The 24,608-nt window shown below is 42.8% G+C and overlaps 1 protein-coding gene across 1 annotated transcript in view; it reads left to right on the forward strand.

Moving 5' to 3' along the window:
- Nucleotides 1-23,722, forward strand: part of Pgap1 (post-GPI attachment to proteins inositol deacylase 1) — a 65,353-nt gene extending 41,631 nt beyond the window's left edge. Inside the window, exons 20-27 of the mRNA XM_057758448.1 lie at nt 3,318-3,411; nt 6,184-6,274; nt 7,356-7,553; nt 8,623-8,758; nt 10,540-10,590; nt 11,174-11,361; nt 13,765-13,869; nt 15,618-23,722. Of these exons, the coding sequence (XP_057614431.1) occupies nt 3,318-3,411; nt 6,184-6,274; nt 7,356-7,553; nt 8,623-8,758; nt 10,540-10,590; nt 11,174-11,361; nt 13,765-13,869; nt 15,618-15,756 (1,002 nt within the window). The 3' untranslated portion in view covers nt 15,757-23,722. The remainder of the gene's footprint in view (nt 1-3,317; nt 3,412-6,183; nt 6,275-7,355; nt 7,554-8,622; nt 8,759-10,539; nt 10,591-11,173; nt 11,362-13,764; nt 13,870-15,617) is intronic.
- Nucleotides 23,723-24,608: the final 886 nt, after the last annotated feature.

Here is a 24,608-nt window from a genome sequence, read left to right on the forward strand (position 1 = left end):
TGGGTTTAAATTACTAGAGTCTGACATTGGGTAGTTTATTTTACAACTATCTAAGCACAGCACAATTCGGAGAAAAGTTTCTGTGATAATTAACTCAGTCCTGTGTGTACAACAAAAGCTTAAGACCAAGTAGCATCTTCCATAAAGACAGGTTCTCTGGATTAACTAAGGAAACAGGCACAAGGTAAACAGTGTTCCTGATAAGAGTCTGGGGAGGCCGGAGCTCTAGATTGAGATATAAACATCTGGGTCTGGGGAGGCCGGAGCTCTAGATTGACTGAGATAAACATCTGGGTCTGGGGAGGAGAAAGCTCTAGATTGAGATAAACATCTGGGTCTGGGGAGGAGAAAGCTCTAGATTGACTGAGATATAAACATCTGGGTCTGGGGAGTAGAAAGCTCTAGATTGAGATAAACATCTGGGTCTGGGGAGGAGACAGCTCTAGATTGACTGAGATAAACATCTGGGTCTGGGGAGAACAGAGCTCTAGACTGACTGAGATAAACATAAGAGTGGCGGGGAGCTAGGTCTCTAGTTTGACTAATATAAACATCCAGGTCTCGAGGAGGCAGTGTGGTTTGACTGCACAGATAGTGCAGAGGTCACCAGGCCATTAACCACCTCTTTCCCAACCTTCTGGGCAGAAAGAGGTCATACATCCTCTCCCTTCAACAAGACCACGCTCCATGTCTAACCCCCTGGTTTCCTGGCGCTCACCACGCGTGAGCACAGTGACCTCCGTGCCTTCTGCACATTTTCATGGCACGCGCGCGTGCCCTCACGCCCTCTGCCTCCTCAGCACCCGTTTCCCCCTCTTGCTTTCCTTTTTCGTCTTTTCCAGTTCCCACCCATCTATGTACATGAATGCATACATCACAAGCTAGGAGCTGCACAGGAGAAGAAACGCCCTCTTACTTTGAATCTTTTTGAGTTTGCGTCACCTTGTGATATCTTTAGATCCATACGTTTTCCTGCAGATTTCATAATTTCACCTGTTTACAGTCGGATAGAATTCTGTTATCTCTATGTAATCTATGTATGTAATGAGCCACTTTCATTACCCACTTACGGTTCTTGAGCTTGCTCTGCCCGCTTGTGATTGTGGGTGGGGCAGCAGTGAGCACAGGCGTGCAAGCTTGACATAATTCTTTTTCTACTTTTTTCATGAATTAAATCTGTTCTTGGGCCATTTGTGATTACTCCCACCCCACGGTTACTTACTAACCACCACCCATACAATGAGAGAAAAGAAATGATGAAGATGGATTAAGAATAACCACTTGAGAGAAATTTCAGCCTTTAGATAGATGATTTTTTTTTCATAAAATTATTTTTTTCTGAGAAAGAAGAGATTGCCTCTTTAGCATGTTCCCCCAAGAGAGGACAAACAGCAGCCGACAAATTCCTTCAGCTGCAGTCACTACAAGAAGGAAATCCAGTGTTACCTAAAATCTGGATTTTAAGAACTTCAAGTTTTTACTGTTGACATACACTTCCAATTCTAAGCAAACACCGTGCCAGGTACAAAGCCGAAAGTATTAGCTCTGAAGACCAGCTTCTGATTACTGATGTAGTACCTTACGGACCAGCTAGATTCCAGCCTAGTACAGCATGCTTCTAACAACACCCTTTGTCATTAAAAGCAATCTTGTGTTCAGAACACACAGTAGGACTCTGTTCAGGGTTCTAGAGACAGTGAAGGATGCCGGTGACTGGTAACGATTCCTGTTTTCCATCACTTGTGTGTGTCAGTTACCATTTCAAGTAGTCACGTGGTGTGGACGCATTTAGCAAAGCCTTTGCCCGGGGCGGTCAGTGCTGTTCATCTCTTGCTGATGGAGGGAGAAAGGTCAGAGAGCCTTGTGCCAGGACAGACAACCCAGTGAGATGGACAACTGGACGTAACTGTGAGCCCTCTAGGCTGCTTAACTCCCCTGCCATACTCTCCGTGATCAAGTTCCAGGGATGCTACTGTCTCAGCCCCCTGTGTGGCCACACGCAAGCTTTCCTTCTGCTCTCTGTAACTAGAGGGTTCTTTATGTTTTCCTTTGATATTAGCTGCAGTGAATATTGATTGTTTAGGTTGATTGGCTGAAAAATGGCCTTTCTACCTTCTTCATTTTTCTCTTCCTTCCACTAAAGCTATAAGCTGAGCATGGGCTATGCATCTGCATCATTTTCTGATCTCCTTTGACCCGGAAGCCTCTTCCCTATCAACATTTCTAATCACAGAAGACTCTTGGTCTCTGAACCTAAACCTGTTTTGCCTGCTAAGTGGGGAAGAAACTCCTTCAGAGGACCTGGGGGGTGGGACGTGAGATGATGCCTGTGAAATGCCTATTCCAGTCCCGAAACACTAAACACCCAGCAAGCCTGTTTTAAAGAATACTGCAAAATCCAGGAAGATGCTGTGCTTTTTGAAGTTTTAGCACTGTTCTGTGTTAGGCTTCGACTTCCATAGGCTGTTATCAGGTTACCAGGTAGTGTGTGTTATGAAGGGACTCCGTGGAACGGAGGAAAACTTGAAGCTAAATTAATTTTAGCATTATGAGAAGTACTTAATCTCCCTATATAAAAATATCACAACCAAGCCTCTCATCTTGCTTAATAATCATATGCCAATGGAGCCATTTACTTAACATCACTTTTAGTACCGTCTACTGTAAGCAGGGTATGTCCTCTTGAAGCCCTGGAACATACGGTTGTGAGCTTAGGCTGTGTTAAGTTCAAGTGTCACGGGATTTCCTCATTTAGAGAAGGTTCACAATGGTCACCGTGGATTTCTGATGGCTTATCTCGAGAGAGTTGGCATTCTAACTGCTCTAACCAGGGGCTGTACCTCTATAACCACCTGTAAGCACTGTATTGTCCCCCTTTTATTGATAAGCACACAGATGAAATAAGCTAACCATTAAAACATTTGTAGTGTTGCAAGATACGGGGCTCCCCGTACTTGATTCTTCTGCACATAAGGTAAAGATGAAAATCACTTCAAAGGGTTGTTTTTGAGAGCATGAGATAATGCATACAAGGTGCAAGGTGTCAGGCGTCTTCACTGGACCCTGGGTGCTCAGTAAGGATGCCGTGAAAAGTACCCTGTGGCATGGGAATTCATCTATGCCTCTGCTGAGAAACTCAGCTGTTTCTATGACGCTATTCATTATTAATGTTTGTTTCCTTAGAGTTTTGATGCTCCTTACTAGAAATAAGGGTGTGGCCCAGCCAGGGAAAGTGCAAAGAATAACCTTTTTATCCTGTGTGAAAGTTTCAGCAGCATCCATGTTCCGTAGCTGACGTTGGTCTGCCTGTTTTCCAGGTCGTTAGGTTTCACGGTGGAGCGTTTCCCGCCTACGTGGTGTCTAGCATCCTGCTTGCTTATGGAGGACAGTTGTCTTCTCTCTTCTCAACAGGTAAAAGCACCGACACCGGCAGAGTTAGTTTTGTTTTCAGTGTTAAAGTAGAACCACTGTTAGTTCCGTGGCATTTTCCCTGTGGATTTTGTTTGGTTTTGCTTTTTCCCGTACTGGAGCTCAAAACGAGAGCCTTGTGTGTTCTAAGAACTGCCATTCGGCTTTATTCCCAAGGTCATATGTATTTAGGTTATGCTGAATTGGACGGCACAATAAGAAGGTTTTTAGGATTAGCTGCAGCCACTGTCCTTGGAAACTCCAGGCTGGTGTGTGGCTTTGTGACCAGTCTTCAGGTCTTTATGGCATTTTCAGTACCTTTGCCTTCCTCCCTCTCCTCCCTCTCCTCCCTCCCCTCTCTTTCCTCCCTCTCCTCCCTCCCCTCTCTCCCCTCTCTCTCCTCTCCTCCCCTCCCTCCCTCCCCTCCCTCCCCTCCCTCTCCTCCCTCCCCTCTCATCCCCTCCCTCTATTCCCTCCCCTCCCTCTATTCCCTCCCCTCCCTCTCCTCCCTCCCCTCCCTCTCCTCCCTCCCCTTCCTTTCCTCTCCTCCCTCCCCTTCCTCCCCTCCCTCCCCTTCCTCTCCTCTCTTCCCTCATTCCCCTAGCCTTTTTGTCCTAAACTTTAAGCCAATGCTTCATTACCAAACACTTTAAAACTCTTACACATGGCGGAAGAAGACACAAGATGCAATCACTGCTGCCTGGCCTCACAAGGGAAACTGGGGAGATCTTAGCCTCACTTCTTCCTGCTCTCAGCTCTCCCGCTCACTGCTGTTGCCCAGAGGCCTCCAGAGCCAGCAAAGCGAAGGACAGAGAAGCTCTGAAGAGATGCAGAATATGGTTCCCAAGAGGCTAACCCCTGGAGAGTCTCACAGGAGAGAGGAGGTGGGGAAAGGAGTGAGGCCAAGCTACAGAAAGCCAGGAATCTTCCCCACCATTTCTGTGTGCCAAACCTTCTTCTGACTACTCTGTTCTTGTAATGCCCTTCATGAAACTTCAGTGACCTTTGCAAATTTATTGTTCATATTTAATCTGCTAACCCGTATTCTGCAGAGAGGAAAGAAATGTGGTCTGCCCCAGAACGAGCCATTTTTTTTCTTTTAAATTGATGTTTTGCCTGCATGTGTGTCCGTGTGAGGGTGTCAGATTCCTTGGAACTGGAGTTACAGACAGTTGTAAGCTGCTAGGTGGATGCTGGGAATTGAACCCGGGTCCTCTGGAAGAGCAGCTTATGCGCCTAATGACTGAGCCATCTCTCCAGCCCCAGAACCAGCCTTTTTTTTTTTAAAAAAAAAAAAAAAAAGATACTATGTATTAAATATTATAACGTTTTTTCAAAGGAAGTATATTATAATTGATTTTCCCTTAGTCCCCCCCTTCTATCCTTTGGGACCCCCCCTTTCGTGTCACATGATCCAGTGTAGTCTCCCTCACCCCCTCAGTGCCTTTTCACTCTTGGTCTCCTCTGCATTGTAGGCCTCACTCTTGTTTGCACTCACTTACACACATACACACATGCGTGCAAACTAGGCTCTTCATAGGGAGCACATGCAACTGCTGTCTTCCGAGTTCCAGACCTAGCCTTGTAATGGTGGAGCTAGTCTGGAAGTGTGATGTCAGCCGGCCCCTAGGATGCTCGTTGGTCTTTGGAAAGAGACTTTGTACTGCTTTGTTGCCGCAGACTGGTAAGTGGTTCCGAATTGCAGAGAACTTGCCGGGCTGTCTGTGGAGACGCCTTGACATTGGAAACTAGCTCTTCTAGAGGATTTAAATGCACGAGTAGGTCTCAAACAAACGAAGAGGCCGTTGTGCACCAAGTATGCAAATCACAAGTCACCCGCAGACTGTACCCGCTGGAATGAGCAGTAAATGATAATACGCTAATAAGGAAGTAGAGAGATTGGAACCGTCATGCAAAACTGGGAAACAGTCAAACCGTTCCTCAGCTGATGAGCAGGGTTGCCTTGTAACCCAGCACCTCTGTTCTCAGGAACACGCCAAGGAGAATTGAAAGCCTTCATCCACATAAAAACATGTTCACAAGTGTCCACAGTAGTTCTGTTCATAATAGCAAAGCAGTCGCTGAAAAGATACGTTCACCAATAAAAAGAAAGCAGGGCCGAGGGCTCAGTGGTAGGGTGCTTGCCCAATGGCTCTCACTGCGTTTGATCCCTAACACCCCCCAAAATCCCTAAATCCATATATATACACACACACACACACACACATATTAAAATATGGTTGAATCTTGACAAGTATTGATTGAAAGAAGCTGATCACAAAGATCACTTAGCCTATGATTCCATTAATATCACATGCCCAGAAGAGGGATGGCTTGAAGGACAGCAGAGAGATTAGTGACTGCCAAATGATGATAATTTCAAAGCAGACATTGCCTTTGAGGGGAAGAAAATGTCCCGAGACTAACTGTATGGGTGGAGGCATGACCAAATATACTAAAAGTCTTTGAACCTATGGACTTTATATGGATGGATTCTGTGGCATAGGAATTGTATCTCAACAAAGCCGTTCTTAAAGTCACACGTTCACTGTAAAACCCTGGCCTTGACATCTCCCCTTGCTTGATGAAGACTCAATGTGTGGGTTACGGTGACCCTTCCCAAGAGGTCTCTCTGTGGTAGAACGAGAGACCCTGCAGTTTCCGGTGTGTAGGGCTGTTCTTTTGTTGTACGTTACATTGGCATTCAGAGATAAAGTACATTTGTTTAATTACTGTGAATTCTTCATTGCCCACAAATGATTTTTTAATCCCCAGGTTATTGCTTAGAATACGCAACCATATTGGATAAAGAGGCCAAACCATACAAAGTGGACCCTTTTGTGATTATGATTAAGTTTTTGTTGGGGTAAGTTGTATTATCTATGATAGTGATTTAAATTTTGTTTGTAAGATAATTATGTTTTTATTCCATAATGTAGTATGAATTTTTATATGTATTTGGCAATTGATTTTTTTTTATTAAACTGGAACTTTTAGGGAAAAAAAGCCCAATGTATCTGTTAACATTTATTCTCAGTAATGTGATCATTTCAAAAGTAATTTCAGACTTTTATATATAAGTAATTATATATTATATGTGTCTAAAAATCTAAAGCTTAAACTTTAACCAGGTTAACATCTGTTACTGATTTTCTCACATTTGGTAATTTTTTCTTTTATTCTGTCATTCTAAATAGCTCTTGACTTCCTGACTTTAAACCAGAAAGACTGTATTAGTTCATGCTGTGATTGATAGGAGTAAGGTAGCTCCCAGGCCCCTTGGACTCGGATACTTAATAGTCAGTAGGCTCATTGACTTGTTCAAAAGGATTACGAGCCGAGGCCTCAGAAGTTTACTTGGTGGGTAAAAGTACTTACTGCAGAAACTATGAAAAAGCGGTTGTGGCTGTGTTTGCTTGTAAAACCCCATTGTTGAGTGGCCAAGGACAGCCGGCCCCCGAGAGCTTGCTGGCTAAAATGGCAAACCACCAGTTCGGTGACAGACCCTCTCCTAAGGGAATAAGGCATAGAGCTGTAGAGGAAGGTGTTCAGTATCCTCCTCTGGCTACCATGCACACAGCACACACATATGCACATGCACATTGCACACACATACACACATGCACACGCGTACACATGCATACACACATGCACACACACGGAAGGGAGTGAAGCAAAAGCCATGCGTGCTTGCACACACCTGTAATCTCAGCATGCAGAAGGTAGAGACAGGAAGAGCTGTCCTTCAAGCCTGAGCTACATAAGTGCTTATCTGAAAAACAAACAAAAAATAATTAAGATTTGTTTTCAGTATATTTTGCAAACTATCTTTGCCCTTTAAAGCTTCTAACAGATGGCTGAACATCTCAAATAAAAGTTAAACACTAGTGTTTGGCATTTTGGTTTGTTTTGCTTCTATTTTATGGTTCCCTTTGTCCATTTTCCAGGTATAGATGGTTTAAGGAGTTATGGGATGCGCTGTTACTACCGGAATTAGAGGCCATCGTTCTAACCAGTCAGAGTATGTGTTTCCCTCTGGTGTCCTTGATTCTCTTTCTGCTCGGAACTTGCACCGCATACTGGAGTGGTCTACTGTCTTCTGCATCTGTACAGCTCCTTTCCTCGCTGTGGATAGCTCTCAAAAGGTAAGGTCCGTGCTCAAAGCGTTCTTACTCCTCCTAGCAGAGAAAATATTGGGGCTGGAGTGCAGCCTGGCGGAAGAGCTTGTGCCTAGTGTGTGCCAGGACCTGAACTTGGTCCTCAGCACTGAAAAGTCAGGAGGAGGAGAGAGGAGGGGCAAAGTCCGAAATCATATGTATGTACAGACATATCCCACTAGGAAACCTTACAAACTTTGGTCGTCTCTTATTTTGTAAAGACTCTGACTTCTGTTATCAAACTTAACGGCAGAGGATGTCTGTCTTAGCCTTTACCATCTGATGGATTAAGGCCCTAAAAACAGCCTGGTTGTATTTTGAATTTAAACGTTTAGTGGCTTTTCTGATAAAACCCCAATCCTGGTTCTCTTTTGACTCCGCCACGCCGGATGACTGTGATGTGGTTTCCTGTCACACGGAAGGTCGTAGATGCTGCTGCTTCCTTCACCATTCAGAGGGGGTCTCAGGTTTCTGTTAGTGAGACCCCAGGCTCACAGGAGGAAGGACTAGGCATGCCTGACACAGGATCTGCAAATAATCGTCCTGTTCCTTCCTGGTACAAGTTCCAGGCATAGTACAACTGATCATGAAAACAGTCACCACAGAGTGTCTCGTCTTTGCTGAGAAACATGTTATGTTTCCTTTGTGTTTGTTTTGGACACAGTTTGGGTTCATAGTTTGCTCTGTGTCCCTCATCTACTAATAACAAGCCAGCTGAGGAGCTGGTCGAGCCCTCCGTCGGAAATGCTCAGCCAGAAACGGTTCCAACTCCAGACTTTCTTAGAGTTTGAAATGTTCGCATATACGAAGAATCTTGAGGATGGCACCGGGCTCCAAGTACGATATGCATTTGTCTCACATTGCTTTATCTATGTAACGTGAAGCTTATTTTACAGTTTCCTCAACACACCTGTGTTCTGGCTATGGCCTGGCATATGCGGTCGTGACTTAGAATGCTCCTGTCGTCGCGTGCGTGCGTGGCCCTTGGCCGATACATCGTCTCCCTCTTCTGTGGGCTGTTGGATTTCAAAAGAAAACTTTGTTCCTTTTATTCTAGACCTGCTGAGCTTCCCAAAGATGTCAAGGCGACGTCCTCAGACTTGCCTTTCGCGACATCTGTCTTTCTCATAGTGAGCTGGACCACCTGTGGGGCTCTCTCCATCCTGCTGTCTTACCTGTACTATGTGTTTAAGGTACGTCGGCTCGGTAAAGCCAGAGGCCCGGGCTCAGTATCCGGCACCTATAGAAGCCCCACAGGCATTATTAACCAACATTGTGATTACTCCTGAATGCAACCCTCTAGTACATCAGAAAGTTGGTGTAAAGGTGTTTTTTTTTTTTTAATTTTAATTTTTTTTACATCTTGGTTATTTAACTTGTATTTAGTTAAGTATAGAATTGGCATAACTGGTCTGAGTTGGGGTTTTGGTTAAAACAAGGGGAGAAGATATAATCTGTTTTAGGACGCTTTTGTTCTTAAGAGCATTAACTTTTTAAACCCTTTCTAGCATGGATTGACTCACACCTTTCACACGAGTAGGGAAAGGAAAGGTTAGTTCTAATCGAGTTGTCTGTCATGTCAGCGACTACTGACATGTGTTGCTGAAGACGCGAAGGCAATGGTAACAATTCAGTGATGATTTTATTGCATAAACTAACATCCTCAAAGAGGATCCGGGAGGCGACAGGCTGCATGTGTGGTATATTGATCACGTGGTAGACAGTCACAGCACACTGTATTGATCACGTGATGGACGGTCACAGCACACTGGATAGTTGATCATGTGTGTAGACTGTTACCCCACACTGGATAATTGATCACGTGGTGGACGGTCACAACACAGTGTATTGATCACGTGATGGACGGTCACAGCACACTGTATTGATCACGTGGGTGGACTGTTATCCCACACTGGATAACTGATCATGTAGGTGGATGGTTACCCCACACTAAATAATTGATCATGTGGGTGGACTGTTACCCCACACTGGATATTGTTTTTACTCTTTATCAAGGCTCTATCTGCCTCTTTTTAAACTAAGACATGCACACTGTAGGTTATTTTCAGTTTTTTAAAGTCACTTCTGTAAATCTGGAAGCCGTCTAAACTACTTCAGTTTATAAATGATATGGCTAGGGGCTAGAGAGATGGTTCAGAGGTTAAGAGCACTGACTGCTCTTCCAGAGGTCCTGAGTTCAATTCCCAGCAACCACATGGTGGCTCACAACCATCTGTAATGAGGTCTGGTGCCCTCTTCTGGCCTGCAGGCATGGCGGCTGAACACTGTGTACAAAATTAAAAAAAAAAAAAAAAGACTCACTAGACAAAAGTCCCTCAGATATTTAACTCGAGGGAAACAATAAATTTATAAAGTTTTCTCAAAACCTGGTATGTATTTTACCACTATATATAATGGAACATTTTCATATAATATTGACTATAATTAAACTTTGATCTATGAGGCATGTAAGACTGCTATAGGAAGCCCTTATTCAAGCATAAGTTCACAGGATTTAAAATGTCTCTGCCTATTCTGGAAATTTGTATTGTTTCTATTTTGTGTTCTTAAATCCTTAAGTTAGCATCTGTTATGAGTTATCTTTCTTAGACTAATGTTTTCAAAGGCTTAAATGGGGCCTGGTTGCTTATATTTGTTGATGTTTTCATTATTGCTTATTTTTATTTTATGCATATGAGTGTTTTGTTTGCCCTGTGTGTTCAGTGCTCATCAAGGCCAGAAGAGTGCATCAGAACCCCTGTATGTGGAGTCCTGGGGGCTCAAGCCCTGTGGGGCCTTGGAACGAAACCCAGGTCCTATGCAAGAGCAGTCAGTGCTCTTAACCACTGAGCCATCTCTCCAGCTCAATTTTTATATTTTTGAAAATTTCATATTATAATGCTTCTTAGTCTGAAAAAAATCTATTGTTTTGTTCCAAATACATGTGAAGTTAAAGTCATCTTCTCTTCCCAAGGTCGTCCATCTGCAAGCCTGCCTAACGACGTTTAGAAACAGCCAGCCAGTGGTGAGCTCTGTCTCCTAAGCACTGCACACTGATATAAAAGTCCGTGAGAAAATAGATGTCTGGGATTTTATTGTGTTTTGAAGTCGTGAGGGCAGGGGTTAGGATTTTACAGTGTTTAAAAAGAATTGTGAATGTAAGTAACTTTAAGTAAAGTCAAGGAATAGTAAAGTAGACTTGAACTGTCCTGTTTAACTTGCTCCTGGGCTCCCTTCACCTTCAGCACTTTGCTGTTAAAAAGTACATTTTGAGTTATTACTAGCAGTAGAAAGAAAAGTCAGAAACGTTAGCTGAGCATGGTTACATATGCACCCGGAAGCTGAAGCAAGGGGAAAGCTTGAGCCTCTGAGTTTGAGACCAGCCAGGGTAACATAGCAAGATCCCGTCTCAAATAAACCCAAAAAGAATAAACTGTAGTGACGATGACAATTTTAAAGTACTTCACAGACTAACTTCAGTATTTTATTTATGGTTGGTAATAAGAGATGATGTAGTCAAGCAGTGGACTATCATTGATTCTAAGCGATATCTTGAACTTATGTTTTGTTTATTCCTAGCTTGACGTTCTCATGTGATTGCTTCCTAGAATCCCAAGCACTCGAGAAGAAGTGAGAAAAAGTCCAACCACTACAAAGACTCGTCGGTGCAGAGTCTCCGCCTGTCTGCTCAGGATGTTGAGGACAGTCTGCGCATGCACAGCACCGTGATTAACCTGCTGGCCTGGGTGGTGCTGCTCAGCCTGCCGTCGCTCATCTATTGGCTGAAGAACCTTAGGTGCGTGATTGATGGACGTATCGCTAGTGTGGTTAGACACTAGCGCTCTCTCCGTAGAGCCTTTCCGAATTCCTGATTATAAATGGTCTCTAAAATTCAGCCGAAGGAAGCGATATGCATTTTTTTTTTTTACCAACAAAAGTTTTTTTTTTGTTGTTTGTCTTTTAACTTAGAAACTGTTTTTATTATGTGTGGTATACAAGATAATGAGTTTGGTTGTGACATTTTCAGACATGCCTCTTACTCGGTGGAGGTCACCTGCTCTTGTCCCAGCTTCTCTTTTCCATTGGTCCCCTCCTCTTTCCAACAGGACTGTGTACAAATAGCCTTTTTTAAAAAAGAAAAAAGCTCAGTAGAATACCTAGGAATAAACCTAATCAAGGAGGCTAAATGAAGCAGTGGTAAAATTTGTCTGGAAGTGCGATGGATTACAATGGGGTACTCTTCAGCCAGAAAGACCGAAACTGTGTTGTTTGCAGGAAAATGGATGGAAATGGAGAGTATCCTATTGAGTGAAGTAAACTAGACTCAGAAAAAGGAATTTGTTTTCTCTAGTGTGTGAAACTTAAGAAACAGGTATGAAAGCACAGAAGGCTCTGTGGCATCCATTGGAGTTTTCCCAGATCAGCTTGAGTCCGTAGGCTGCTTTGCATAAGGAGCCATTTTTACAGTATTTTTCCTGCTGATCTATAGGAGGTGTTTCAGTCTCTCGGGTTCCCTCGGTTTCTGTCTTTGGTGGTTTATAGGTTTCATTGTGGAGATCTTTAGCCTCCTTGGTTAATTCCTAGGTATTTTGTTGACTTTTTAAAGGCTGTTTGTACATGGTTCTCTTTTTCTGACGTCACACTCAGCGTGTTCACTACTGACAAAGAAACAGAGTTGGTCTTGTGTCTATGACATCACACTCAGCGTGTTCACTACAGACATAGAAACAGACGTTGGTCTTCATGTCTGTTACTTTGCTGAAAGTGTTTATCATATCTAAGAGTTTCCTGCTGGAATTTTGAGGGACTTTGAAGTATAAGATCATATTTTCTACTAATAGGGATAGCTTGACTCTTATTTTTATCCCTTTTATTTCATCTTCTTGCCTTATTGGTCTGACTGAAACTTTGAGCATTATGTTGAGTAAGAACAGCAGAGTAGACATCCTGCCATTGTCCTGGTTTCAGAAGAAGCCCTGGCAGCTTTTCTCCCCTCGGTGTAAAGTTCACTCTCGGTTGGTCATGTCTGTCCTTTACTTTGCTGACCTGTTATCTTTCTACTCTTGGATCCTTGGGGCTTTTTTCATGAACGGACTCTGAATTTTCTCAAAGGCCTTTTTCCCCATCTAAAGAGATGATCGCATGGTTTGTCCTTGATTTTATCCATGCATTAAGTCAGGTCGTTTTATTTGTGTCTCTGCATCTTTGCACCCCTGGGATGAAGCTGGCCTGATTGCATCTTCTAACTGTGCTGTTGGGTTCAGCCTACAAGTATTTTATCGAGAATTTTTGTGTTGCTTCTTCCGAGAGAGATGGGTCTCTAGTTTCCTTTTTGTTGGATCCTCGAGATCCGATCAATACTGTTTTGTAGACTGACAGTGTTCGTTCTCTTTTATGGATTGATGACGAAAGCGGATGTGTGTGTTTTAAAGTGCTGATAGAACCCGTTTACTCCTAGACTTTTCTGTGTTAGTTTGGCTCAGGCTTTGTCAGTATTGTTTACCACTGCAGAGAACCTGCTCTTTATTTCCTCTCTCCCCTTTATTGCCCCTTGAGTCTCTAGCTCATTATTCCTAATGCTTACTTCCGTCTTCTAATTTAGAGTTTAATTTGTTCCCTTTTGCAAAGACCTCTGTGTGCACCACTAGGTTGTTTGAGGTCTGTTTTTTAAATGTAGGCCTTTATAGCTATAACATTCCTGTTTGAACTGCCTTTGCATTATTCCAAAACTTCCGATAAGCGATGTTTTCATTTTCGTGTGATTTTATGCTTTTTAATTTCCCTTGATTAAAGAAATCAATCCGACTGATCATACGGAATCGTATTGTTTAAGTTCCACATGCTTGTATGATTTCTGTGGTTTCTTTTGTTGTTGATTTCTAGTCTTGTTCTATTATGATTTGGTAAGGAACAAAATATTTTAGTGTCTTAAAATGAAGACTTGTTTTAAGTCCTAGCATGTGATCTGTTTTGGAGAAAGTTCTGTGGGCTGCCAAGAATAGACATTTCTCAGCTGGTGAGTAAAATATGCTGTTGGCGTCGGTTAAGTAAGTTTGATATTTGAAGTAGTTAAATCTGGAATTTGAGGGAAGGGTATGTGACTATATTGTCTCTGAACTTTTTGAAAATTAATTAATTTGATTCTGATCCTTTATAGCTAACAGTCCTGCCTTATTGATCTGTCTTTTTCTTATTCTAGGTATCATTTTAAACTTAATCCCGACCCATGCAAACCCCTGGTGTTTCTCCTTACTCCGGCTGTAGCGATTCTTGGAAACACTCACACAGTGTCCATAAAGTCAAGGTACAGTGGTTTACGTTATGTCTTCATCTACTGCTGGCCTTTATCATTTTATTTCTCAAAGTATGCTTTTTGTTTGTATTTAATTCGACTCTCTAAAAGTAAAGCCATGGGTGATAGTGGTTTATATGCAAGTGTAGTTCATATGCAAATATATTCTGCTTGTTTTCTTAATTGTAGGAGTTTTGTTAGGAAATGGGTCAGTTATTTTCTTTTAAAGCTTAACTCTTAAAAAAAAAAAAAAAAAGCTTAACTCTTGGGGCTGGAGAGATGGCTCAGCGGTTGCCTGCTCTTCCAAAGGTCCTGAGTTCAATTCCCAGCAACCACATGGTGGCTCACAACCATCTGTAAAGAGGTCTGGTGCCCTCTTCTGGCCTGCAGGCATACATGCAGACAGAATATTGTATACATAATAAGTAAATAAATAAATAAATAAAAATAAAACTTAACTCTTAAGTGGTACAATATCTAAGATTTGACTTCCCAAAAGTATAGCAGTCATATACTTAGATGGACCTGTGACTGAATGATGACCATTTGAGTCATCTGGGTAACGGGCGAGGGCTTTGTGCGCTTGGGCCTTTTATGTGGATGTGTTTGAGGTGCTCATAACAACTCTTGGCCTTCTTGGAGCCTTTGCTCTGGGAGGCGCTTGCAGCTTTCTGGGATCAGGCCCCTGAGGATTTAAATCCCAACATGGGAGCAGAAGTGCTGTTGCATGCCTGGGTCTGAACGCGTGGGAGGGAAAACAGGAGGCTCTGCAGCCAGGGCCATCCTCAGCCAGCCTGGGCTACATAGGCCCATGTCTCCAATACACTGATAAGTAAGAGCAAATCTTGACTTGGTTGTGTCGATAGATTTACCTCTAGCCTCAGTTTCTCCATTTTTGGTGTAAAATCCAAGGGGTTTCCCCTGGAACTAGTTTCTCTTTTAAATAGTTAATGTTTTGGTTTATATAGTTCCTTTCTCAGGAAAAAGATGCATAGTGTGTTGTGCTATTTTTTGTTTTGTTTCTCTCTTTTTTTCATTTAATTTTGCAGCTGAAAATAGGATTAAATTAAGCATTTTGTAGCTGTGTCTTCCAGAACATTATTTTGTTAGGCTGTGTTTTTAGGGTGGAATTGTGGGACGAAATACCAACTGGTATTTTTCTGTTAAGGAACGAGTAAGGATATAGCCGTTCTCTGGATAGAAGTGTGTTTCCTTTATCTGTTTAAAATATGGTTTTTGTGGAGCTTTATAAAATTATAGACAGTTTTCTTTCAATTCATTAAAAGCAATCACATCATTTAAAATCACCTAGAAGCCAGATGGTTTGGCATGCTCCTGCTGTCCCTGCATTCAAAAGGCTGGGAGGATCATGGGTTCAAAGCCAGCTTGGGTTATAGCATATGTCACAAAGCCTTATCTCAGAAAACCAAAACTCAGATGGCACAGGCGGCGCACAACTTAAATCCCAGCACTTGGGAGGCAGGGACAGGCAGGTTTCTGTGAGTCTGAGCTGAGGCCAGCATGGCTTACAGAGCAAGTTCCAGGCCAGCTGAGTCTAAGCAGTCAGAACCCATCAAACAAACAAACAAACAAAAACCTAAGGAAAAGAGGATAATCAGAAAACCAGAAATAAGTAAACAGAATTAAATAATGTAAACAAAAATCACAACTGAGTTTCCAGGGCTGTATAAGAGAGGAACGTATTTCTGTTAGACTCGAATGTAGCTTGTCTAACTGTGTGTTTCTCTGTCTCTTCCCAGTAAGTTACTGAAGACGACTTCACAGTTTCCGCTCCCCCTGGCCGTGGGCATCATCGCTTTCGGCTCCTCCCACTTGTACAGGGTCCCGAATTTCGTGGTTGTCCCACTTCTGTACCACGCGTTGTGCAACTTCCTGTAAGACCGGGCTGAGAGGACGATACAAGCGCTTTATGCCCCAAGGACCGGTGATACCGTGAGCACAGCCCCACCAGCCGGCACAGCGAGGTCCTTCAGAGAAGATGCGTCTATTTTTACAGTATTGGAAATAGGAAATTAGTTTTGTAACGCGTGAGGAAAGTCGTCGAAGCATGGTTTCATTTCGTGACGTAGCGTCTGTGTTCTCGTCGTGCCTGAGGAATGAGCAAGGGGCACTCGTGTACATACCAACTAGCCATGCCGGGAACCTTCTAGAGACTTAGTAGATGCGGTGTTGTTTGTAGTCTCCTGTGGAACTTCTGCTGGCTTCATCAGACTTTATTTGAAAAGTGGGTTTTATGTTTGCTAGAACTGACATATTCAGAATAGGTCTTAAAAGGTTAAAAGTCACAGCTGTTTCACAGAAGTGAGACAGTCGTGAAGGAGGCTTTGGTCAGTTTTTGGCAACCATGGGGAGCAAAGTTCGATCTTTCTTCTTACATTTATGAAAAAGGGCCTCCAAAGAGAGACTTTTTTGTTAGCTATTAGACTTCAGATTCAAAGCAGTGACTTTTCTTGAGCCTTTAAATACGAATCTTGCTGTGCATTCTTGGTGAATATTAAAAGCCAGAAAGAGATCTACCGGTAGGTCTATTACCAAAAGACTTTTCTGGTGAGTACCACATTGGCATATTCAGTTTCTGCCCCTGCTTACGTCAGTGCCGACGGTTGCCAAAGGTGCCTCTGGTAATTATAAGGTATTAAAATAACTACATTCCAGAGTTGAAATAACTTGGGATTTGCATCATCTCTCGTCTCCTGGGAAGGAGAGATTGTCAACACAAGTAGAGTATTGCCCTTGATAGGGAAACAGTAGGCAGCCATTGCGCCATGGTACTGAGAGAGTGAGCCCTGTCTGAGCCGGCTTCCGCCCTGCCATTGCTCAGTTAACAGTGGAATCCTGGCAGGGTTCACTCCCCGGGACTACGGTTTGGCCAGTGAGGGTAACATTTTATTTCATTTCCAGTTGTCGTTCATTCCTAAGAATGAAAAACAGAAAAACAGAAAGGCAGGGAGCTGGAAGAACAGAGTTGCTCTCCGCCTTCTGTTAGGAGAAACTCTGAGGAGGTCGGGATTCACGGAGCCCTTCACCTCGATGTGTGTTCTATAAATGCCCAAAGCCTCTCCAATGAAGCCCTCGCGTGTGGGTGAGGTCACGGGTGGACTTGTGAGCGCGTGCACTTCTTAGTCCCAGGATGGCACTTCAGAAACCCGTCTCGTTTTATCCGCTGTTGCACCGGGTACCACACCCGGTACCCCAACCTCTCAGCTGCCACTGCCAGCCAGAAGGCTCCTCCCACGCCAGTCACTTTGGCAACGGGCCTCATTTTCCCCTGGGAGTTCCTCCTTGAGTCTTTCCTGTTTCAGAATTAGTCAGAGGGTGATGGTATTACCACAGGGGTTCGTTAGTTTATGTGACCGTTGCTGTCTTGCCTGGCATCATGCTTGTTAGGTATTCATATTCTCACTAAGACTCCGAAAGGAAAGCAGTTATAGTAGATGTGGCCGACGTCTCAGTCTCTTGTTGCAGAAATGTATCAAACAGAATAAACTACGCCGTACTGTTCATTCCGTATCTGAGAGAGAGCTCATCAGATCACACAGTGTTCTCACGGTATACCACACACACACACACACACACACACGGGCACACACACGCGCACACACACAGACACGAACACACACACACACGCGGACACATGGGGACACACACACACGCACGCACACACACACAGACATACCTGCTTCAATCTTGCCGGGTCTGGGCAGCCTCTATATCCGTGTTCGTTCACACTGTCGGTGATATTACAGACGTCTCAACTTAATGGTAGCTGAGTACTTTGACTTTCTGAATTTGGACATGCATCTACAAAATCTTTACAGAAATCTGGTATTCGAGACCTTTTTACAGCCTTTATTATTTGTGAGATCTAGCATCTCCATGGTTATCCGGCGAGTTTGAGTTCTTACTCACAAGTGGTAGGTTTGTTATCAGGGCACACTAATTCTTGCTAGAATGTTTTTTGTCTGAAAGTATTTATTCCCAAGCCCCCAAGTCTTATTTATGCCAGCAAAATATTTCAGAGAATCGTGGTCTGGGTCTTTGGCCCTTTGTCATTCTACACGATCACACAGGAACACACAAGGACATGCTCTGACAGAGTCTTCTAAAAGATACACACTCATGAACACACAAGGACATGCTCTGACAGAGTATTCTTCCAGATACACACTCACACATGAACACACAAGGACACGCTCTGACAGAGTATTCTTCCAGATACACATACACACATGAACACACAAGGACATGCTCTGACAGAGTCTTCTTCCAGATACACATACACACATGAACATACAAGGACATGATCTGACAGAGTCTTCTAAAAGATACACACTCACACATGAACACACAAGGACATGATCTGACAGAATATTCTTCAAGTACTTAGACACAGGTAGCTAGGTAGACTATCTGATCATGAAGACTGCTATCCCTTAAGAAAAGGGATTTCCTTTATCTCAGCATCTCTTGCTTTTACCTGTCATGTTTGCATGTGTTTTATTACCATAGTCCCAATACCAATGTCACTTGAATTTGCAGTTAAGTTAGAGATCAATACACCAAATTTTGAGTTCCCTGTTGTGGTTTCGTTTTTAGGAAATTGAGTTTTTTTAGTAAGTGTTGTGCTTATTAAACAACTGGATTTTTTGCTAGTAAATAGATTGGGTATACATTAGACTATTAAGAACATTGAGTGCTCAGTATTTCTGAAACACCCTCGTAGAGTTAGTGCTATTATAATTTAGACCTGGTATTTTTAAAAAGATGTGTATGTGTGTGTGTGTATGTGTGTATATACACAGCTGTGTGTGCAGTTGCTCACTGTAGCCAGAAGAGGGCAGTGTATTCCCTAGAGCTGGAAATAGAGGTGGTTGTGAATTGCTGGACAGAGATGCTAGGAACCAAATTCACATCCTCCAGAACAGAAGTTCTCTTCTCCCAGCTGTCCCTCCAGCTCTGGGACCTGATAAATCTGATAGAAATTATTATTGCAGTTCTCTGTGTGTATATACATGAGCACACCAGGGACTGAGTCCAGGGCCTGTGTATCCTAATTCTGTTCTCTACCTTTGAAGTATCCACAGCTAGTCTGGATTCATTTCATGCCAAAATTAAATACATTCTATTCCTTTCTTGGTTACCATGTATTGAAAACTTTCAGAACTGTGATTCTAAAGAAACTGTTTATGCTGGGTTAACACTAATCCTTGAGGCTGCCTAATATGTATCAATCATGTATTGACTAGTCTTTTTAATTCTTTTTATGTTATAGCTACATAATTTTAGCTGTCTATAAAGGATAGTTTAGTTGTTGCTGTCTTCTCGAGACAAGGTTTCTTTGGTAGCCTTGGCTGTCCTAGAACTAGTGCTGTAGCGGAGGCTAGCCTTGAATTCTCAGAGACCCACCTGCCTCTGCCTCCTGAGGACTGGGATTAAAGGCATGTGCCGCCAATGCCCAGCAAAGGGATAACTTTTCTTGAGTGAACTATAAAATATTCTACAGTGAGGAAAAAGAAATAACTCCAGGAGGTCGGCCTGCTGCACAGTTGCTATTACATTGTCGTGTGTATCGACATGACATATTTCCACAATGCTCACAAATTTGTACAAGACAGACTGTCTTATCTACTGTGAAGTCTCTGTACTTTAAAGAAAACTTTAGAGTTCTCACAGCGTGATGTGTCCATTTCACCATGTTCCTTAGCACCTCTGGTGGAAGATGGCGGAGGGAAATCAAGGGACGTAGAACTTGGTTTTCAGGAGCTCTTGCAGGCTGCAGAAGGAAGGTGGGCCATAGGCCTGGAGAGATGGCTCAGACACTGAAGTGCCTGCTGTTGGAAAACGAGGACCCAAGAGCAAGTTCCCAGAACCCGCAGGAGGAACTGGCTGACCAGTGTGTGTCTAGAATCCCAGGTCTGAGTGGCGGATCCTTGCTGCTTGCAGCCAGCCTACTGAAACTAGCAAAAAGACCCTGCCTCAAAAATTAGGGCGGAGAGTCATTGAGGAAGGCTCCCAGCATTGACCTGTGTCGTCCCCTGTGCCCCACCCTGCACCTCTCTCTGCACATACACAAACATGTACACACATGAAAACACAAAACATTTAAGAGGTACCGTGAGGTAAGCTAGAGCTGCTGGCTTCAGAATCGTGGGATAATCAGATGGCCTGTATTTCTCTCCCCAGACATCAGGTCTGAATTAATGCACGGCCTTGTGGTTTTCAGGTTGATGCAGGATTTTAGGATGTTGCCCTTCGACATTTAGGAAATGGTCTTAAAAAAAAATCGTTTGGGAAAATTCCAACAGTAGGCTGAGGCTTTGGGTAGCTAGTTGGTTTTCATCTGTGTGGACAGTTTGTGAGTTTGGATGTCGTAGAACAGAGTTTGTGAAGTTTATCGAGGGTCACAATCCATTTGGGGAGAATGACATTTGGCAGGAATAAAGGGAGCAACGGAAGCTTCTGTGTTTGCGACATTAGTTCCTCCTAGGAAAGCAGATCAAGAAAATATAGGACTCACTCTAGCCGTAAGGTTGAGAGCTGGAATTTTATCATCGCCAATCCTTTTGAACAAGAAGCATTTATGATTCCGTGACTCTCTACTCTTTCAACATGAGGCTTGCTGAGGCGTGGGGAAATAAGAAAACCCCCGGGTCCTCACGTTCCCAACTTTTCATAGGACTGTGGGAAATGGGAGTCAGAGCAGTTCAAAGATGTACTATAAATGCATAAACATCTTCATTTTACAACACATTGTGAATAAAGAAAAACAGAATTGTACGTGGCAGTAACATTTGAGGACGGAATAGACTCCGGAGACGGTGGAAACAGGCCTGTTACTCTGTTAGCACGAGGGACGTAACCGCGGCTGGGTCATGGTGTGATTCAAAGCTGCCAGAGTCTGAGCCACAGCTTGGTCAAACCATCTGTGACCAGTCATTATAAACCAAGAACCATTTTCTTTACGTGTTTGGCATGGTACGCTGCCCAAACCCACCTGAAGCCCTAGGAAACCAGTCCATTTCTGACGACTTTGTGTAAAATTGTATTTTCTTGTGTCAGAAGTAATCTATAATCCTCTTGTACATGGCCAGTTTGAACGCCAGTGAGAAACTCTTTATCTGTTGCTGTTTGATCCGTTTAGTGTACAGTTATCTATACTCTTCGTCTCGGAAACCTACAGGGAGCTGTTTTGTGAACTGCACGTACTCTTTCAAATGCTCTTTGGATTTTTAGTGTTCGTGAGGTAGCAATGTTACTATGGCAAAAGTTTCTAGATCTGTGTATCCCTACTGACAGCTCCAGAGCCTAATGGTCTATGTGTTTGTATTTCACATGATTTGTTCTGTTTCATTTTGGACTATTTACATCCTTTTATTAGGAAAATAAAGATACATTTGAATTCTTTTCAGCATAATCTGCATTGGAATCTGTGAGTACCCCCGTGGTTAGCAGAACTTACTTTGCCACCAAAGCTAAACGAACTGTAAAATACCTCCGGATATCTGTGCCAAGGAACTTTTCTTAGGATGTTGGGGTTAAAACAAGTCATCTTTTCCAGTATTTTTCATCTAGACCTACAATAAATGTGTACACCGTGAAAACGTACGCCACACTGTGTTTTTCCTTGAAGCTGTTAGAGCTTTAGAACGGCGTGCTTGCTTCTGTCTGCTTTCCTGATATTGTTGAGTGGAAACTGAATTCGCTGTGTTGTCTGTCTTTCAGCAGTCAATTGAAAGAGTCATCCGAAGTCATCTGGCTGTGGTCTTACTTTGTGCTGCGAAAAGTGAATTTTGTACAGTCTTTTTTTTTTTTTGGTCTAGGCCTCCCCTTTATATACCTGAATTATATACCTGAATGCTTGCCCTGCGGGCTCTCTTTTGTTTTCTGTTTGTTTCCGTTCAGTCCCAAGTGGTTGTCCACTAGACCCTAACGTAGTCCATCCAAGCAAACCTTTGAGCAGGTACACCTTTGTACCAAGTACTGTGGAAAGCCAGATATTGTTGGGGACTGTGGATAGAAAGGTGGTTTATGAGAGTTGGCTACAGGGTGCGTGTGTCCCCTGGAAGGGGCTTGTCCTCTGTGTGCCATAGCCTTAACCTAGATAGGAGACGCCTGTCCTTAACATAAATAAGCAGGCTCTGTGTGTGGAGAAGCAGGTGTTTGTCAGAATTCTCATGTAAATCCCGATGTGTGGTTGGGAGAGAGATCTTCATTTTTATTGTGTATAAACTAGGAAGTTGTGTTACGTATATTTTTTCAAAATGGGAACTGAGGTGTATCTTTGTGAAGCCATACTGCGGTTTCTTCAACCTAGGACTAACTGTAAATGTAGCAACGTGCCCAAGATAAACCAGACCAAAACTGAATATATATCATCACTGTGACCTTGAACTTATTTTGGATAAAACAGACTGTGCCTTAAAAAATGACGAAGCAACGCCCTGCGGTTTTGTATCTCGATATTTCACTGTGGGCGGCCTTCTCAAATTCATCTCAAATCCTTTTCTTTCAAGCGGCTGAAATTATAAGTCTTCAGTATAAATTGGCCCCATACCGCACAGCCGTTATTCTTGAGACCTCCTTTAATTTCCAGAGCTGCTTTTTGTTGTTCGATTTAAAAAAAAAAAAAAAGATTTAGTCTTAATATAGCTGGGAAATTAGGTTTGGTTGCAGTTTCTGGAGGGAATGTTTTAAGGGATAATCACGGCCCTCCTGTTTCTAAACTTAGTGAATATATATAAATTAATCATTGAAGTGTATTTTTGTCTTATTGGTAATCATCAAATATGTGAGTTCCTTCTAAGACTTGTGCCCCGTGTTGTGGCAGATTGAGACTTTTTTTATTTTCTCAAGGAAGGGGTATCAACCCAGTAATGATTTTGCCGTGGCTGAACTCAGATCAATGTTGTTTTTTTAAAAAACATTACCATTTCCCTCTCATTTTCTTTTTCCTGCCTAATTATTTTATGATGTCACGGGAGAATTAGCTCCTCTGTATTTAATTAATGTAAAGTCTAGCGTTTATATTGTGTTCATTTGAAATAAGGAGTATGATTTTCATTAAAGTCCAAATTACTCGATTTATCATATAATCTTCTTTCCCAAAGGCGTCCGGATCCCCGTGTACTGTTTGCTTTTCCATGTGACTTTTGGACATAAACTCAGTGTATTTCTCTTGTCCTGTTTCACCTTCACTATTCCTTTACTATGTTCAAGTTTTTATTTAAATAAGAGTCTCTTAAAAACTTGTAGAAATGACAGTGTGTCTTTCCTTAAAGCCTGGTAAGACCGACAACGAGGCTGTTTAGACAAGGGTGTGTGCAATCAAGGGTCTCTCAGCTGACATCAGTTTTTTACCCTTACAGTTAGAGCGCAGATGACTCATGGCTGCTGATGGAGACTCGGTAGAGTTAGCATTTATTTGCACGCCGATTTTGTGCTGATCTGTAAACTCTAGTGTGTAGTAACAACGCTTAGTGCAAGGAGCCTGTCCAAAAGTGTGTACTGAAAATGATGACCGTCGTGCAGATCTTCCCGTCCGAACATGCATGCTCCTCCCCAGTGCGTCGTGCAGCGTGTAGTGCACCGAACGTACATGCGTGTTCTTTTCTGTGTGTTTCTGGTATGGTATAATTAACACTGTATGTTACGTTGAACCAGTTGTGGTTTGGGGGAAAGTGCTGCTTCTGTGCTTTGTAGAGTGTTGTAAATGTTTTTAACCTCTGTTCCCACGTTACGATGTAGTTTTATTAGGTGAGCATTTGCCTTCTGTCTCCGCTCAGGTATTAACGTATAGCAATCTGGGGTGCTTTGTTTTTAATTTGTCGTATTCTGGTGTTCTGAACATCCCAAAATAAATTTGGTGAACAAGCACATTTGGTACAAAGATTTCTTACTGCTTTGCATGGTCTGTAATGTTGTTCACGGAAGAAGCTTTAAACAGGCTTCTTTGCAAGTCTGGGACCTTCGTAAACAGAATACCTGTTAGACACAGGAGCTCGGCACAGCCAAGTCCCAGGAGCAGGAAAAGCTGACGTTTTGCAACTTGATATCTTGTAGATTTTCACATACGTTTCTATGGCCACTTCATAGGTCACGGTCTGTTTTCAGGAATCAGGAATCGTACGTGTTTCTCCCAGAGACAATACATTCCCCCTTGCCATTGCTAACTGGATATAATCCTTGGTGCTCAGTTTCTCAGTGTAAGAAGAATGAGGAGGATTTAGACATTACACAGATTTATAGGTCACTCTATAGTTACGCAGTTGGCTTTTGAGAGTAGAAGCCCATGGTTCTAGTTAAAAAGTTACCAGAAGCCCAGGGTTCTAGTTAGCAATTTACCCAGAAGTAATTCTTAAGTTTAGACAATAAAATTAACTTCCAAGGGCATCTAGAAGCAACCAGAGATTTAGAATTCCAAGTTGCCAAATGGCACTAGATAATTTGAGAATTTACCATAAACTCAAACACTGTTATAGAATTGGATGGAAAGAGTCAAATGAGATGGGATATTTCTTGGGGACAGGGGTAGGGACAGGCATATTTCTTGTATTATTAACCAACATCATCAAATATCTGTCTATACAAGTGTTGTGTGTATTATTACACAGACCAGAAAAGGTCTGGTTTTAAGCGTGAGAGCCAGAATGTTGAGATTATTCAGTGGGTGAGGTGCCTGACACAAGTGTGAAGACTGGAATTTACAAAGGCACACACACACAGCACAAGTG

The sequence above is a fragment of the Chionomys nivalis genome, chromosome 26, assembly GCF_950005125.1.
Source record: "Chionomys nivalis chromosome 26, mChiNiv1.1, whole genome shotgun sequence".
Lineage (NCBI taxonomy): Eukaryota > Metazoa > Chordata > Mammalia > Rodentia > Cricetidae > Chionomys > Chionomys nivalis.